At 45.1% G+C, this 17,390-nt stretch overlaps 1 protein-coding gene across 2 annotated transcripts in view; it reads right to left on the bottom strand.

Annotated features, from left to right (window-relative positions):
* FHL2 (four and a half LIM domains 2) overlaps positions 1–17,390 on the bottom strand; it is a 64,633-nt gene that overhangs the window by 22,305 nt on the left and 24,938 nt on the right. Inside the window, exons 1-2 of one of the 2 annotated variants that reach the window (XM_080917273.1) lie at positions 13,512–13,735; positions 1,482–1,661 (exon numbers count right to left, since the gene is read on the bottom strand). In XM_080917273.1, coding sequence (XP_080773399.1) covers positions 1,482–1,637 — 156 coding nt within the window. In that variant the 5' untranslated portion in view covers positions 1,638–1,661; positions 13,512–13,735. Of the gene's footprint in view, positions 1–1,481; positions 1,662–13,511; positions 13,736–17,390 lie in introns of those variants that run through there. The other variant, XM_080917274.1, reaches the window with a different exon arrangement.

Raw genomic sequence — 17,390 nt, forward strand, 5'->3', positions numbered from 1 at the left:
ACTGCTAAGTTTCCTCTAACCCTCCACATAGCCTTCCTGTTCTAAAGCTACCTGGCTGCAGGTTGGTTTTGAGTGACCCAGATCCACATTGTTCGTTTCTGCCCAGGCAAGCTTTTCTCCGCAGACAGAAATTCCTCCCCAACACTTAGATGCCTAGCAACGGAAGTCATTGCCACACCCACTTGACTACTCTACTGGGAGACAGACAACAAAGAATGAGTAAAGAGAATGCACTGGGCAAGGAAGAAGGGATGCCCCTGCAGTACCGGAGACACCGGAAGTTACGGATTGATTTTTATGGTCATGAAAGAGAGTGGTAAAAATCCCAAAGGGATACAAAGTACTGATGGCAGAAATCACACGGAACAAGGACAATGGCATGACTTTCCGTTGAGTCTAGAACCTGGGGGTTCCCGGGGGACTTCAAAGTGGCTCCATTTTTTTAAGTCAATTCTGCGGCTGTGAGGTGACCTAGCAGTGCATTTGCCTGTAAAGATATCAAGAATCTTGTATGAGCCCCACTATAGTTGGGGTCTGAGATGTGTCCCCGAAGGTTAAAGCCTTGGTATTATGCTTGGAGCTGCTAAGAGGTAGAACCTTCAGGAGGTAGAGCCTGGGGACCATCCACTAGCATGCGTCCTTGAGGGGAATACTGGGGCCTTAGCCCTATCAGATCTCTGTTGCTTTCTTTACTACCAGAAGGGGAGAGGTTTTCTCTGACATATGCTCCTGCCATGGTGTGCTGCCCAAAGGTGACAATACCAACCACTCAAGAATTGGAAAGTCTCATATTTTGAGCCAAAGTAAACCTTTCCTTAGAAGTTTGTCTGTGGTCACGATGTGTGATAGGTTAGGCTATGTACGATCTTTCATTACTGGTCAATGAGCAGGGATGAAAAGGTTTCTGTCGACCACACCGTGCTGTGTGTGTGTGTGTGTGTGTGTGTGTGTGTGTGTGTGTGTGTGTGTGTGTGAAGCTGCCAATTCCTTCAATGTACGTATAATCGAAATGCAAACTCCATTCTTCTACCCAAAGGGAAAAAAGCCCATTGTATCCCATGGACTTTGCTGCATTTATCTAGGGGCTGACTAGATAATGCATATATACATTCACTCATCAAATATTGACTAAGCAGCACCTGCTCCCTGTTAGTCACTAAGAGGCAAACAGAGGAGCCAGAGAGTGCCGCCCAGAGAAGGCTTTGCCATTGCCCGGAAGGGTGGGGTTAGATAAGGACCCCGGCGACCAGAGCAGGGAGAGTGGACTTGGGACACAAAGCACATAGCTTCAAAAGTCACTTGTCTAATGGGCAGAGACTAGATCATGGAAAGAGCAGCTCTGCCCTGCCTTGTCACAGTTTAAGGCCACCAGAGGGGGGCTTCCAAGACAGAGCATACTGCTAGATAAGGACCAGGAAGCTGAGAAGGAGCTGGTTTTTCAGAGGGCCAAGGGAAGTCGTTAAGAGTGAACAGGGAGCTACCTTGCAGTCACAGCCAATGGGTGTTCCACACTCCTCACAGGTGTTGGCGTAGAGCTCCTCGAAACAGGCCACGCAGTGCGGGTTCTCCTCCTTCAGAATGTACTTCTTGCCATACAGAGACTCACTGCAGTGGTGGCAGTCAAAGCGTTCAGTCATGGTGACACCTGTCTTTACAGCAACCTGTGAAAAAGAGAAGAGAAAACCCACACGTGGACTCAGGGACAGTTCAGATGCCATGCGTGTGAAGGCAGAGGCTTGGGCAGACTTTCAGAGCTCAGCATTTTCAGTGAAGCCCTTTGTAGCTGGGGAGGTTTTGTGTTCCGATGTACTTCGTTCATTCAGTCAGCCAGTGCTGACCGGATCAGATTGTCAGGCATGTAGGTTTCCAATGCCTGACCCTGCCTCATCTCTCTGCCCTCAAGATAGAAAGGCAGGCCCAGAAACAATATGTCTATCTCTATAAAAAGATTTTCCATGGGCTCTCCTTTATGATTCATGAGTCTGAATAGGAAGAAGGCATAGTAGTTCAGGGGAAAGATGTCTGACAGGAAAGTCTGTAGTCAGAGGCTCAGGGAGAGCATTGACCTTGACCCGAATCTGCATTGGGAAGTATGCTATACGTGAGAGGCAGCCAACTTCCTTTAGGGAGTTATTTCTCTTGCATGGAATGGTCCCCTCCATATCAATTCAGCCGTCCAGATATCCAGAGAGCAGGATAAAGAGAAAGGCTTGACTCCAAAATCAGGAATTAGCACATGGTTGGGAAGGCAGTGACTAGTCAAGTACTTTCCGGAAGACACCTCAAGCTCTGCAAAGCAGGGGGATAAGAATGTGTCTCCATGCCAGACATATTAGATTTTTCCAGGATGAGTATGCAGTTTGGAGGGAAGAAGATGTTCTGTGGGGTGGAAGGAAGGAAAGGACAGATTTGCACCTTCCCACTTTAAACCACCATTCCTCAAAACCATTTTAGGACTATTTTGGATACAAGAAGTCCACTCTCGAATCGTGGTGTTAGAAAAGGCACATTAACATTTTTGACTTGATTTTTTTTCCCCCAGAAGATTTTTCTCAATTGGCAAAAGCTAAAGTGTTAAAATAACACACACCAGCTAGCTGTGTGACCAACCGATATTTCAAACTCTAAGTAAACAACTCAGTTTCCAATCATTTCAAGTCATTCAAGGGCGAACTCCCAGAATCTGGCTCTCTGGTGCAAATAAAATGTTGCTGTCTGATTTATGATTACATTAAATTTGATAGTAGTTGTTAATCTGATGCCTTGTATACACGAGGCTGCAGTGACTGTAATTTTGTTATTGGCTCATGACTGTGTTTATAGAACCATTTGCTTTCAAGCACGCAGCTGGACACATGTGGCAAGACCCCTCCTTCTAAACCGCTCTTCCCGGAGTTAAAGAAAGCACTGTCTGGACATTCCTATGATATCATCCCAAAATGAGGTTCTCGAGCACTCGGACTATCATTCTGGAGCACGATGTATGAATAGCTGTTTGGCTTGGGTTATCCGGGTCTGAAGCTTCTCCTCTGCCAGATGATTACATGATTTCCTGTGAGTCCTCAGTCACTGGCCTTGAACGTGGCTGCTCACTTACTTCATCCTGGGGTCAGGCAGGGGGCGTCAGCCTTTAAGCATATATATTTTCCCATTTACGGTTGCCTTTTAGCAGTGGGGTGAGGTCACTTCCTGTTCTGTCACACAAACAGCGGGACAATGGAGAGTGGACTAACTTTGACATCGGGGAATCTTGAAAACTGGGGGTGGGGGATCCTCAGACCACCTACAACAACCACCTCATTTTATGAATGGACAAACGGTCATTCAAATATGTCTATGGGGAGAAAAGGAGTCTCATGGGCTCTCCCAGGAGCCACCTCACTGGGCAACTCCCATCTTAATTGGGAAGGTGGTTCCTGGTTTGGATAAGCACCAGCCTTTCCGTGGAAAGGTTTATCTTGCAAGCTCTGCAGCTATCTGCATAAACGCTCAGGTCTGTATCTGACAAGAGGGAGGGGCGCCTGCTTCTCTCTCCGCTCAGGATGCTTGCATTTTCCATCTCTTCTGATGCTATAGGTCAAGTATGAAGAAGAAAAAAGCCTCTAAGGGTGTAACCCCGAGTGAACAGAGCTTGCACATCTGTTTAAAGTATATGGTCATCCAGAGCCAAGCATCACCATCATCGACCCCAAGTCCCCAGCCAACGAGGAGCTATATTCTGCTCTGGAGGATTTGGCCCAGTTCCACGGAATTCTTTCTCGTGATGGTCGAATTTATCCTGCCTTGTCTCTTATATTTTCTAAGAGGTCACTCCCTGTTTTCTGCCCCAATCAACTAGAGTAAGGCATAAAATGAACAAATTAAGAACTGTTATCGTTAGTTAGAAACATGGCCAGACATACATCAGTGACATCCTCTCTTAAAAAATTAATTTTCAAAAACATACAGAATGATAGACTTCTCTTTTGTTTTTTAAAATTACTTATATCATGTGCCGTATTTATTTCAGTGATATAGTAATTATTCTTGTGAATAGACTAATACTAAGAAAAATAAAATATACGTTTTTACACGACTATTACTTAAGAGTCTCACTGTGTGAGGTCCTATTTTGTGTGGTGGAGGTATTTTCCCAGAGGGTCTCAATGCTTGTGACAGACATGCACCTTCTTTGTATTCTTCTTTGAAAGCTGCCAATAAGCTGCTTTCCCCTAGTTGGAAAAGTAAAGAATAGAAAGAAAACCCCAGAATTTGGAGTTTGAGACCATCGTTACTCTAGATGTATTTTCATGTGTGCCCTTCCTCACTGCCATGGTGGACAAGTTAGAATCTAGAAGATGGAAGTCAATTGGTCAGGACTTTAATTTTTTCTTTCCTTGCTGGAAAAAAAAATCAACTTTCAGGGGAGAGGATTTGTTCAAGGGGACCCAGTCCATTATGGAGGGGATGTGTGCTAGCTGCAACTGGAGTGGGAAGCTGGCTACTCACATTGCACTTGCTGTTAGGAAGTGGGGATAGGGGGGCAGACTTAACAGACAGACAGACCGACAGACAGACAGACAGACAGACACACACACACACACACACACACACACACACACACACAGAGGAGCTTATAAAACTTTAAGTCCAACCTTCAGTGACCCACTTCTTCCCACAAGGCCCCATCTCCTAAAGGTTTTACAACCTTCCCAAACATCACCACCAGTAGTTGGGGACCAAATGTTTACACACTTGAGCCTATGAATGTCATTTAGTGAGGAGTATGAAGGTGCTAACTAACTTCCTGGATTTCAGACTTGGTGGGGTTGAAGGTTGAACCCAGGGTCTCCCCCATCCCAAGCATCAGTATCACTGTTTACTCATCTTTGTATTTTTTTTAATATCAGTATATACATTCACTGCACGTGGATGGAGTTTTCAATATATACATTGGCTGCATTTATACGGAGCTGTGCTAAATGGAATTTTTCCAGGTGTGCATGTGTTGATGTGCAAGTGCCTGGATGGTATGTATAGCTGGAGTCCTGTGGGTAAAGCCAAGAGCAGCAATGCTAGGCCACATGGTAGATAGACTTTTAGTTTTCTGCGTCTCTCTGTACTGATTTACATATTAGCTGGACTAGCTTAGATTCACAGCAGCAACACATAAGGGTCTCCCTTTTGTCTACATCCTTACCAGCATTTGCTGTTGATTGTTTCGTTTTAGCGATTGCCATTGTGACTGGAGGAAGATGGAGTATCAGTGCAGCTCTGATTTGCACTTTTCTGTACTGGGGTTGAATGTCTTGTCCTGCTTATTGGCTCTGTGTGCTTCATACTTTAAGGACCGACTGTCATTTCACTGGTCTTCTTACTAACCGGACTGTTTGATTTCTCATTGTTTAGATGTTTAGGTTCGTTGCACATTCCAGGCATTAATCCTCAGTCGTGGCTGCCTAAGATTCATATCGCTTCGTGCAGGCTCTTTGCCTGGGACTGACTGTTTTCTTTGCTGTGCAGAAGCTTTTCAGTTTCACGAGGTTCTGTTTGTCAGCTGCTGGTTTTATTTTCCGAGTGACAAGAGTTTTCTTCAGAAAGTAATTACCTATGCCTGAATCTTAAAGCATTTTCAACGGCTTACGCTCTTACATTAAGATCTCTGATCGAATAAATGTTTGTTTATGACATTTTTCCTGTGTGCGTGTCATTAAACCTTGCTCATATTTGGTATTCATCACTTTCTTTTGCCCTGGCCCCTTTGCTTCTTCCATATAGTCTTCCTACGCTGGTGTGTGTGTGTGTGTGTGTGTGATCGTAATGATGATATTAAACTCAGAAAGTGTCTAACCTTCCTGTTTTGAGAAAACCTCCCATCTCTGAGAGAAAACACACATCTTTTCAAGTCTCCTAGAGGCAACCGTCCCCAAGATAATGATCACAGGAACTTAGAGGAGCCTGCCTCACTGTCACACGTGACTTTAAACCCACTCATCTTCTTATACTTTTAAGTTAAAGGCCAGGCATTAAAGCCAGGGCTTGACACAGATACACATGCTGACTGCTGAGTTGCACTTGCAGTCCCAGAATATCCCCTTAGAAAGGCTCCATGTTTAGAGTTACACACTTAGCTTAAGCCATCTTTTATGAGACTGACCACCATCTGCTTTGCTAACGAGGTATCTATAGGTGCTTAATGAAAAGATATATCCATAGTGTTATATTAGTAGTTCCCTATAATTCTGCATTTTTTAATCCTTCAAAACACCACCTAACTGGTTGGTCTTTCATTCATTCAAAAACAATCGAATAAGCTGGAATTATGTAATGGAGTTCAGACAAAGGATTGGGGATACAAAGATAAGGAGGTTAGAAAGGAGGGAGAGCTTTTAAAGGCACAGAAGGCCACACCACAGAATAAGAAACATTGCTGGACAAATATAACATCACAGAATGAAAGATAAGCAGATGGGGGGGGGGCGCGAGGTTCCATCAAAAACATAGTTGAGGGTCAAGGGGGAGGAATTGTGTGCCAGTTGTGAGGAACTGTGTCACTTGGTACCATACCCCTGTTGGTAATGAGATTCTACACACATCCCCAAATCTCACAGCACTAAGTAGAGAATGCTAGAGAATGCTTACTGCATGGGGGAGACTTTATCATGTAAAACGGGGGAGGGGAGGGATGGGATAGATGCTTCCTAAGGATAACATCATGCTATCACAATCTAGTTTTGGTTGTTTTGCCTTCCTCTCCTCCGTCCCCACCCAGTGGTAAGACTCAAAACCCAGGAACTTGCACATGTCAGCTAAAGACTGCCTTCTACATTACACTTCTGACTAGTCTCTCAAAAAATACAAGCAGAGGAGTGTGGTGGTTTGAATAAGAATGTTCCCTTTAGGCTCATATTTTGAACGCTTAGTTACTGGGAGGTAGATTTCTTTAAAAGGATTAGAAGGATTGGGAGGTGTGGCCTTGTTTGAGGAAGTTCGACACGGGAGGTAGGCTCTTAGGTTTCAAAAGTCTATGCCAGGCCCAGCCTCTGTCTGTCTCTCTCTGCCTGTGGATCCGGATGTAGAACTCTCACTTCCAGCATCAGATCTGCTTGCATGCCACCAAGCTCGCTGACATGGCAATCACTGACAAAGCCCCTAAAACTGTAATAGAGTCTTCGATTAAATGCCGTGGTATCTCTTGGCCATAGAAATCAAGGCCAGGAGCTTCTCACTCAACTGTGTTCAATCCGTTTGCATTTCTGAGCTCTTCTCTCTCCCACAGGTTATATGTAATTCCTGCCTATTACCTGTTACATAGGAATGCTGAGAGGATTAAGAAAGAGGGGGCAGGGAAGACACCTGAATGTGAGGTGTGACTGCCGACTTGTTATTTCACTGACTTACATTTAAATTACAGGGTACCAGAGTTCTCAGCCTTCCCAGGATTAAGTCATTCCCTGATGTCATCCCCTTCCAGCTGTGAGCAACCAGGGTATTTCAAGGAGTTGAATTGTAGGACTCAGACTGGAGGCCAGACTCAACTACTCTCACAGGGAACATGGATTTGATCGCTGAGTCTGCCATCAGCCAGCTTCCTGGCACTTGCAAAATAAAGGTTCAGAGGTCAATGGAGCAAGGATGCCTAGGGCTCTACAACTATTAACGATGATAAAAGCCTGCGCAAGTCTAAGTACAGTTCTGTTTATGGATTTCCAGACGGGACAGTGTCAGGGCCACAGAAAGACAAGAGGAGCATGGAAAGAAGGGAGAAGGAAAAATAAAGGAGAGTCAGGAGCAGAAGAGGGTGTGTGTGTGTGTGTGTGTGTGTGTGTGTGTGTGTGTGTGTGATGGAGAGAAAGGAAGAAGGGTGAGGGGTATAAGAGCAGCCAGGGAGCATCTCTTTGCTTTTCCACCTAGATGAGGAAGATTTCTTGAGAAATCAAGGCAGCGGCTGACATTTTTTTTTTTTTTTTTTTTTTTTTTTTTGGGAAGGGGGTAGCTGCTGGCCCCAGACCTTTGAGTTTCAGGTCCAACTTTGTGAAAGAAGGTGGATCACTACACAAGGCTGGAGTTAGGAAGAAGTCCACACCCTTCTTGATGCTTTCACGTGTTGATTAACCAATCCTCCAAGGACGCAGACCCTTAACCAGATTCCAAGGGATGTCAACCATGTTTCAAACACAGGTAAAGCAGCTATAATTTGCCAGTTTGGGAGAGAGTTGCTATTTCTTCCTTCCTTCCTTCCTTCCTTCCTTCCTTCCTTCCTTCCTTCCATCCTTCTTTCCTTCCTTTCTTCCATCCTTCTTTCCTTCCTTCCTTCCTTTCTTCCTTCCTTCATTTACTTATTAATGACAGGGTCTTGCCATGTAGCACAGACTGGCCTTAAACATACATTCCTCATGCCATGACTCTAGAGAGCTAGGATTTCAGGCACTGGCCATGAGACCTGGCTGTTACTGTGCTGATCTTTAAACTGTTACCACAGATTTAGGAAGGAAATTTCAACATTAAGAAGTAACCCAGCACAATGTACTAACCAAATATAAGAAGTTGGTTACTTGGATGTGGGTTCTTTGTAAGAATACTGTGTGAAGGCTCAGTGCTCTCACGAGCCACCCATAGTATGACCACCTGTGTCTATCACCATAGCATTGGACAGGGAGCAGTGTATGTCATAAAGACGTCTACAGCAGGGAACTTACACAGGCCCTTGATAAGTAAGTGTAGAAAAAAAAAAAAAAAAAAAAAAACAAAGAAACGAATGGACGAGCAAATGAATCTAAAAATCAAAAACAAAAACAAACCTTCAGTGAGTATAGGAGAGTTTGCTCAGGGCACTTTCTATAAAGGATTAAGTCTAGAATAAATCTTATAGAAAAGTGGGCAAAGGTCAAGAGTGGAAAGGTGAAATGTTTCATATGTACAATCTACCCTAAAAGTAATTGTGTTTTGGTTTCTTATGTTGTTCAAATCTCTAAAAGAACAGATCCAGGTGTTTGGTTTTTTGTTTTCTCTCCAACGCTATTTTCATCCCTCGTTCCAGATAATTTGCTCCTTCCACAGGAGGGAGAAACTTTCTTATTGTGTTTGGACTCTGAATCTATTTCACAGCTGCACGGTTCAGGATACAGCCTGACTAGGTCAAGAAGCAAAAAGCCAGCCAAGAGACACTCCTAGGCCCTGAGAAAAATGTACAGATCCAGGCAGAGACTGCAGGGATCAGCAAAAATTCCCCAGTGGGTGTTGTTTGTAATCAATGACACTCCACCCAAGCCCAGAGGCACCTGGTCAGAGAGTATCTGTACTGGTTTGGTTTGTCTTCCCCTGGATCTCAACACAGGAGCCTCATCAAGAAGGACTTAGTTTATAAAGAGAATCCAGTGGAAGAGATGAAAACCAGTTCAAATGATAGTTCTGCATCTAAAAGTAGAGCAACCTACCTAGAACTCACTTGAGTTCAACCTCTGTATGTTTGGATTGCAAATGCTTTGGATTATAAGATGCGTGTTTAATGGCTCAATTAGGAAGACTTCATGGGATAGTGTGCCTAAGGGCAGAGGTCAAGGTGAGGAGGTATTGTGTTCTATCTATGCTAGTAACTTTTAAAAACTAAAAAAAAAAAAAAATAAATAAAACAAGTCCTCCCTTATGTTTGATGATTTTAAGATAAATTTTGTGGGAGGAAGAAAAGGCAAAGTGCTGTCTTCTGAACAATCTTTGGATTATTCAAGAAAGAAAGCTAATAAATCTAAGATTTCTCAGCTAAAGCCCACAGATACAAGGATAGCTATATGTTTTGTTCCTATGTGCTTCAGACGTCCTTTTTAAGTCAGTTATTATATTTATTTACATTTCAAATGTTGTCCCCTTTTCCAGAACTCCCCTATACTCTTCCCCTCCCCCTGCTTCTGCAAGGGTCCCTGCACTGTGGCATCAAGCCTTCACAGGAACAAGGGCCTCCCCTATTTCAGACGTCTTAATCTAGCCAAAAGAATGCACCGCAAAACCAAACGTAACCCAATTGTGCCACGTTAGTCACTACTTTCTAAAGGAGCCCCAGTCTGATTCTATGACAAGCCTTCCTTAAGATCCCATCATGACAGTTAGCCTCAAAAAGGTGCTTCTTCTGTCTCCACAAGATAACCTGATGAGTAAAGCCCAAAGGACAGGCTGCTTCAGGTTCATACGTCTTACGTTTGGTGGAGGGAAACTGCGCCAGATGGCCTAACCACTGCTGTCTAGGATGTGAACAGGTGACTGATGTCAGCTTCCACACCTACAGAACGGAAGCCGTGTATTCTCTCTCAGCCGGCTCCTTCTCTCTCCAAACCACTGGCAGGTAGTCTGTGTTTGCCTGGCCTCTATATCCCAGCCCCACCACTTCACACAGACATCCACTGGCCTTTCTCTTTAACCCCTCTCACTCCGGGAGCAGCTGCCCTCTTCCTTTTCATGGTAGCCCTTCTCTCTTCTCAGTGCTCCACCTCAGCACCCACCAGTAGAGGCTAACACACCTCCTTCCATCCATTCACCGACTCAACTGGCCCCAAAGGTCTCATCGAGCGCAGGTCTGTATCCTTGACCGACAGTTTTATTTGCTAGCCCCGAGAACACTTTGCAGCATCCTAAACTCTGGAGCTTCGTGTTCAGGTGCGTTTACTTAACTCAGTTCTGGAGATTCTAGGACTACACAGAGGAGGTAGAGGGAGAGAGGTCACGTTGCCAAAGGAAGCTGAGGCTGAGATACATCGAGGAACCCTAGTTCTTCCCAAGGAGGAGTCTTCTGCTGACTAAGGTTCCTCTGTTAAGATTTATTTCTTATATGTGGTATGTATCTCTATGAGTTTGTGCAGGTGTCCACTGAGAGCTCTAGAAGCAGAAGTTACAGGGAATTATGCATGTGAGCCAAACTCAGACCCTCTGTAATTACTCTCAACTGCTGGACCATCTCTCTTGCCCCTAGACTCCACTTTTCAAAGGCCCTACCTCCCAACACTGACACAGGATAACTGAACTTTCAACACATGAGTTTTGGAGAGAAATCATATCCAAATCACAGCTGGTTACAAATGGAGCAGGTGCTGTGAGGTGGTTTGAATCAGCATGACGCTGTTGGCACATGTGTTTGACCATGTGTTCACCAGGGAGTAGAACTCTTTGAACAGATTAGAAGAATTAGGAGGAATGGTCTTGTTGGAGTAAGTGAGTCTCTGGGGCTGGGGCTTTGAGGGTTTAAAGCCAGTGTCAGGGCAGACTCTTCCTGCTACCTGCGGATCACGGTGTAGAACTTACAGCTACTTCTCTAGCACCACGTCTGCCTGTATGCCACATGTCCCCTGCCATGATGACAGAGAACTAAGCCCTCAAAACTGTAAGCAAGCCCTCCAGGAAATGCTTGATAGGAGTTGGCTTGGTCAGTATGCTGACTTAGACATGGTGTGTCAGGCTAGGTAGCCAGTTTTCTCAGCACAGAACGGGGGTAGAATCTGGGCTTCTTGACCTTCTGAGTTGTGTTTGTTTTAGTTCGTTGGTTTTGGTTTGGTTTTGTTTATATATCCTGCTGGGCATTTCTCTCTGTAGTTGAGATATCACTCAGCATTGAAGGAGTTTAACAAACTTGGCTCAAAATATGTGGTATAGAATCCCAGCAGAATATTCATTCAATGTGTCCTGGTAGAATGGTGGTCAGACCTATGGAAGCAGCTCTCAGGGCCTCAGATCTACAGGCTGGGAAACTCTGGACAACAAATTTACTTCGATCTTTCTTTCCTTTTCTTTTTTAAAGATTTATTTATCATATATGAGTACACTGTAGCTGTCTTCAGACACACCAGAAGAGGGCATCAGATCTCATTACAGATAGTTGTTGGCCACCATGTGGTTGCTGGGATTTGAACTCAGGACCTCTGGAAGAGCAGTTGGTGCTCCTAATCACTGAGCCATCTCTCCAGCCCCTACTTGAATCGTTGTATTTCAGTTTCTCTATCTGTGAACAAGAGGCTTTAAAATCTACACATGTTCCCCATACTATGCAGGAGTTGTCTGGTCCTCTGGGAGGAAACTGAGGCACCAACAGACTTGGCTGTGCTTCAAGTGCATCTGGTCAGCTAAGCCTTCTACACCATTCCCATAGTGCCTGTGAGACTGGGCTGCAAGGGGGCAGAACAACAACAACAACAACAACAACAACAACAAAAATGCCACAAAGTGGGGGGGGGGGCAATGAGACCTACTGCTCTGTTAAAAACTAAGAGAGAACTGAGTCTGAAAAAAAGAATGAGGGGGAAATGTTTTTTTTTTTTTTTAAATTTTGGATTTTATTAAACTTAAGATGGGTTGGGGATTCTAAAACATAATGCAAATTGGCTTTTATGGTTGGGGGGGGGGCATCGAGGGGAAGGTTCTAGATCACCGTAGCTATGGGATGGGTTAGGTTACTCCTGCAATTGCAACTCTGGATGCTGAGGAAGGAGGCACCAGTTTGAGGCTACCTGGGCTGGTATGATAATGCCAGGCTTTCCCCAGGCCACAGAGTGAAGCTATACCTCAAACAACAGCAACAAAAGCAATGCTCCCCCAGCCCCCCCACAAACACCCTTTCTCTAAAAGTTACTGCAAAATTTACACAACATGAGACACCCTTCCAGTAGTGTTTAAGACAATCTCTGACTGTAAGTCCAAACTGTAGTTAATTCCTTCCCATAATGCCTGTAAGAAAGTGCATACCGCAAGTTGGCTCTGCTGAAGACTGCTGTCTGTTTCAGAAAATGCCTGCTTTGCTGAGTTCCAGAGACACAACGGAAGACTATTGAGCAAATATGGCTAAGTCTTCACTTAAAATCAGAAAAGGCATCTCAAGACGTTTCCTTCCACAAGACTGAAATCTCTCAGAATACTTTTCATTTAAAAGCGTTGTTTTTCTTCTTTAGCCCCGTGGCTCAGGTTTTAATTTGGGGGATTGGATGTGTGGTCACGGCAAACTCCCACTTCTAAGGGAAATGCTTGGCCATCTATGCGCTGACCAGCGTGTCACCCCCGCCCCCCAGACTCCAGGGACCAGTTCCTCTTCACCCCTGGGGGCTGGCCTGGGGGCAGTCTCCCACCACCTGGCAGTGATCCATCCCTACAGGGCTGCAACCCCCCCCTCTGGACACCAAAGGTCCCTTCCCCACCATTTCCAAATTCGGCTCTCTTACGCTCAGGTCCTCCGACACTCATTCTAGTCTTCTCTGCCTCGCATCCGCTCTTCCCGGGCGTGTCTCCCTGTAGATCACCTCGTCCGGTCCTGAGATCGCCTCTCAAGCCTTCCTCTCAGCCCCCAACACCCGCCACATTTCCGATCCACCTTCTCCCCTTCCCTTCCTAGCTCCCTCCCCTTCATTTCGAATCCTCTTCATTCTGTGTATCCCCTGCCCAGCTAGGCTCTCCTCTCCTCCAGATCTGTCCTCTCCGTTTGGTGTCCCCATCCCGGGTGTCCTCTGCAAACGGGGCTCTCCTACCCCCAGAATCTGTCCTCTCCGTTTGGGGTCCCTAACCTGATGTCTTCTGCACAGCTCTGCTCTGGTCTCCTGGGTCTCCGCCCCGCGGTCGTGGTGCGCTGGCCACTCGTGTCTCTCCACGCGTCTCAGGGAAGCTGTCTGGTGGCGATCCTTGTGTCCCAAGCAGGGCTGTGGCCTGGGCGGCGGCAGGAGCACTCACGCGCGGTGGGGCCGGGGTCTAGGGGAACGCAGCGGACTGTGGACCCGGTGGCGGCGGCGGCTGAGCAGGCGGAGTGCAGCCGGCTCTGTGCCCGCCCTCGAGAACCCCCGCCGAGTCATTTGACCATATAAGGACACACGCGCCGGGGTGGCGGGCTGGGCTCGCTGGCCAGGAGAGCCGGGCCGATGGTGAGCACCCTCAGCAGCTGGTCGACGTCTGTTTCCCTGCTGACGTTACCATGGACCTTTTGTTTGATTTAACCTTCTTCCTCATTTCCTGGTGTTTAGTACACTCTGTCAACCCTCTGCTGTGCCCTGGCCTTGGCTCCAGGGCTAGTTGCTATGCGTGCAGAGAGCTGTAGCCACTGCCACCCAAGGGCAGAATGACATGGGGCTACTGTCACCAGGACTCTCCTCCAGGCTGCAGGGTCCCTGACCCGTCACAGCCTGGTGCAAGCATAAATGGATCATTTACAGATTCGGGGGAAGGAACGATGTGTGCGTGGCACACACATTGCCATGCTAGTTTTCTGGGCCTTACCTTGCAGGCATCTCTCCATCATGGAATGAACCAAACCAGTGACCTAGAGAACAATTAATGAGTCTGTCCCACCAGGGAGCTCACTGAGAGAAGATCCTATTCCCAACACTTAGGGCTAGAGAGCTATTGAACGTTCAGTGACTCCCTCCCGGCAGAAAGAAAACGCTGGTGTTAATGTGTCCTTCACACTCTAAGCCAGGGTCTTCTGCAGAGCTGGCCTTCAGTAGGGACCCAAGACACCGTTCGACACAGCGAATCCCCATGCCTAGGAAAGGCAGCATCTGCTCCTGAACAAATGGGGCCATTTGCGGACGGTCACGTGGAGAAGCAATGGAGGCTTGGGTTAGTGACTTCTCATTGTCGTGAGATGACAGAAGCCACTTTATCAAGGCTTCATTTGGGTGCAGGGTCTATGAAGTTGGTCATCACTGAGATGACGTGCCCACCGGAAGTGGGTGGTCACAGTGCCTTCTCAGCCAGGAAGTAGAGAGCAATGAGACCTGGCGAGCAGTTTACCGAGCTCTTGAGAAGTGCTGTCCACCGTGGGGATCAGTACCTCTTCCTCAGTTAAACCTCTCTGGGCCCACCGCAAAGATTCTCCTAGAGGTGTGTCCCCTAGGTGATTCTAAACCCAGTCAAGCCGACAGTGGAGAACCATCACAATGGTAGAAGTTGTGTGGGTAGGCGAGTTATTTCCATCACTCAAGGGGAGCTGAGGGCAACACATTTCCAGAAAAGGATGGAAGAACTGTGTGGTGGCTTTCTTCTTCCTGACTGGTGTCACCAGAGGGTCTCCATGGTGGAACCTCAGAATTTGAGAGGCAAGGGTGTTGGGATAACTGTCACGTGGTCAGCAGTAGCTATATCTGGACTCTCCAGAGGTCCTCAACCCCTTTCGGGACAGTTAGTTATCTCTGTTAAATGGCGAGGACTCTAGATGGGGTGAATAGTTTCTATACAGTGAGATGTGCACTGGAGTCAGTGAGCTAGCAAGGCCACGAGAGCATCTTAAAAGATGGGAAATTTCTAGCTCCTGTCACTCACTCCAGAGACTCCCTGGCATTACACTTTCCTCAGGGGGGAGTGAGCAAGCTGGGGTTGGACACAGGAAATTCATTCCACTCTCATCCCATCCCCATCTTCCAACTAAGGGATGCCCTAACTAAGGTACACTCTATCTTAGATTCTGAGGCTACTCAAGTTTACTTTCTATATGTAAAAGCTACAAATTGCACAGTGGTCTAGGTCTCAGGTGGTGAATCTTAAGCCTCAGCTCTACAACCCAGGCTCAAAGAATAATAAAACGCCTATTCTGCACTTATTCTTTTCCTGTTTTGTCTTGGTGTTTACATTTTGTGGGTTATACATTCGGTTTTATTCTTATTGACATAATTAGTTATGTAAATTTCCTCTACTAACTACTACAGCTGTCCTACATTGATTGTTTTGTTGCCTATTTTTTAAAGGTTTATTTATTTATTTTATATGGCTACATTGTAGCTGTCTTCAGAGGCACCAGAAGAAAGCACTGGATCCAGTTACAGATGGCTGTGAGCCACCTTGTGGTTTCTGGGAATTGAACTTAGGACCTCCAGGAAGTGATCTTAATCTCTGAACCATGTCTTCAACCTCCTATTTCTTAACTAATTTAGTTAAATGTCTTAACTAAAAGCTCTGTGATTTATTTTTGTGTTTTCCTTTGGACATTAGAAAGATATGGCATAGGCCAATGATTGTGCTGTCAGGGAAATCCAGTCTGTCAGAACAGACTTACACATTCCTACAAAAATACTGAGGAGGGGAGGTAGAGGGAAAAGCCAACGAATCAAAACCAAACAACAACAAACCACAATTTATGTTTAGATTTTGATCACAGAACAAACAATGAAAAGAAGAAAATTTTATGAACCAATGTGGAAAATTTTTGCATTGACAGGATATTTGACGATATTAATAAGTTAATTTTGTATAAAATCACATATACAGGATTTTTTTTTCCTTTCTAAAATACCCTTCCTTTGAAGAAACTTTTCCGAAGTGTTGACCAGTAGAGTAACATGTCAGAGTTGACTCAAGATAAGTCAAGGCAGAGGAAGTGGATGGAGCCAAAATGTATACGTAAAATACTCTCGCCTATGGATCTGACAGTAATTGAAGCTTGACAGTGAATGTTGAAATTTCATCTCATCTCTCCTCTTCCTTGACAATGTTTGCAAAATCTCACAATGAAAATGTCTTTAAATTTAAAATACACACACCATTGGCCATTCCGAGGCCTTCCCCTTAGAGGAACCTATGCTATATGTAATAGTGCGTTTGTAAAATGATAATGCTCTCAAGAATAGTCACTGCACCACTGCAATAGCAAAATACTGGACTGGATCAAGTGTCTACCAACAGGAAACTTCTTAAACACAGAAGGCCTGGTATACTTTCAAAGTATTTACGACTATAGCTGTTAAAAATGTGGTAAGTATATTTACTGATTTAGCATTATCTCCAAGGCACAGCAGCTGAGAAAAATAAAATTTCCTAGATTGTAGTAAGTCATTTGTTTTTGTGAACAAGAAAGGGAGCAGCGATACAGTCTCCTTTGTGACTGGGCCTGTGAAGCTGTGCGTTGGGAGGCCAGAGGGAAAGGAGACTATTTTTTATCGCATATACTTTTATTTGTTTCCTGTGACATTCAAGGAACCCAAATGTGTTAGTCATTAAAAAATGTAAATGTTTTAAAAACTAAAGTAGCAAATTCTCATTGAAAAAGAATAAGAAACTAATGACTTAGAGAGAATTACACAGGGTCAGAGAAGGTTGTCTGGAAACAGGAAGATTAGACAATTTGTAGGTTAATACCATCTACACATATTAACAACTCAAAGAATAAATTGTTTAAAGATAAAATTTAGGCATTTGGATGAATGAACAGACCAGTTACTGAAAGATAACTTGTAACAACCTTTTTACAATGAATTCTTGAGCCACTTTGAGTTGATGTTTTTGTATCACACTGGATGAAACATTCTGGAAAACATAAATTCTACTATGGAAGTATAGAGCCCTGAATTCAGTCCTGTACCTGTGATAAGAACTCTGACTTCAGGTAAGTCTGCGGCTTCCTCGTCTTCAGTTTACTCATTTGCAACGTAAACCAGTTAGGACCAAACGGTGTAATGTTT

Source organism: Micromys minutus (genome assembly GCF_963924665.1).
Source record: "Micromys minutus genome assembly, chromosome: 5".
NCBI classification, from domain to species: domain Eukaryota; kingdom Metazoa; phylum Chordata; class Mammalia; order Rodentia; family Muridae; genus Micromys; species Micromys minutus.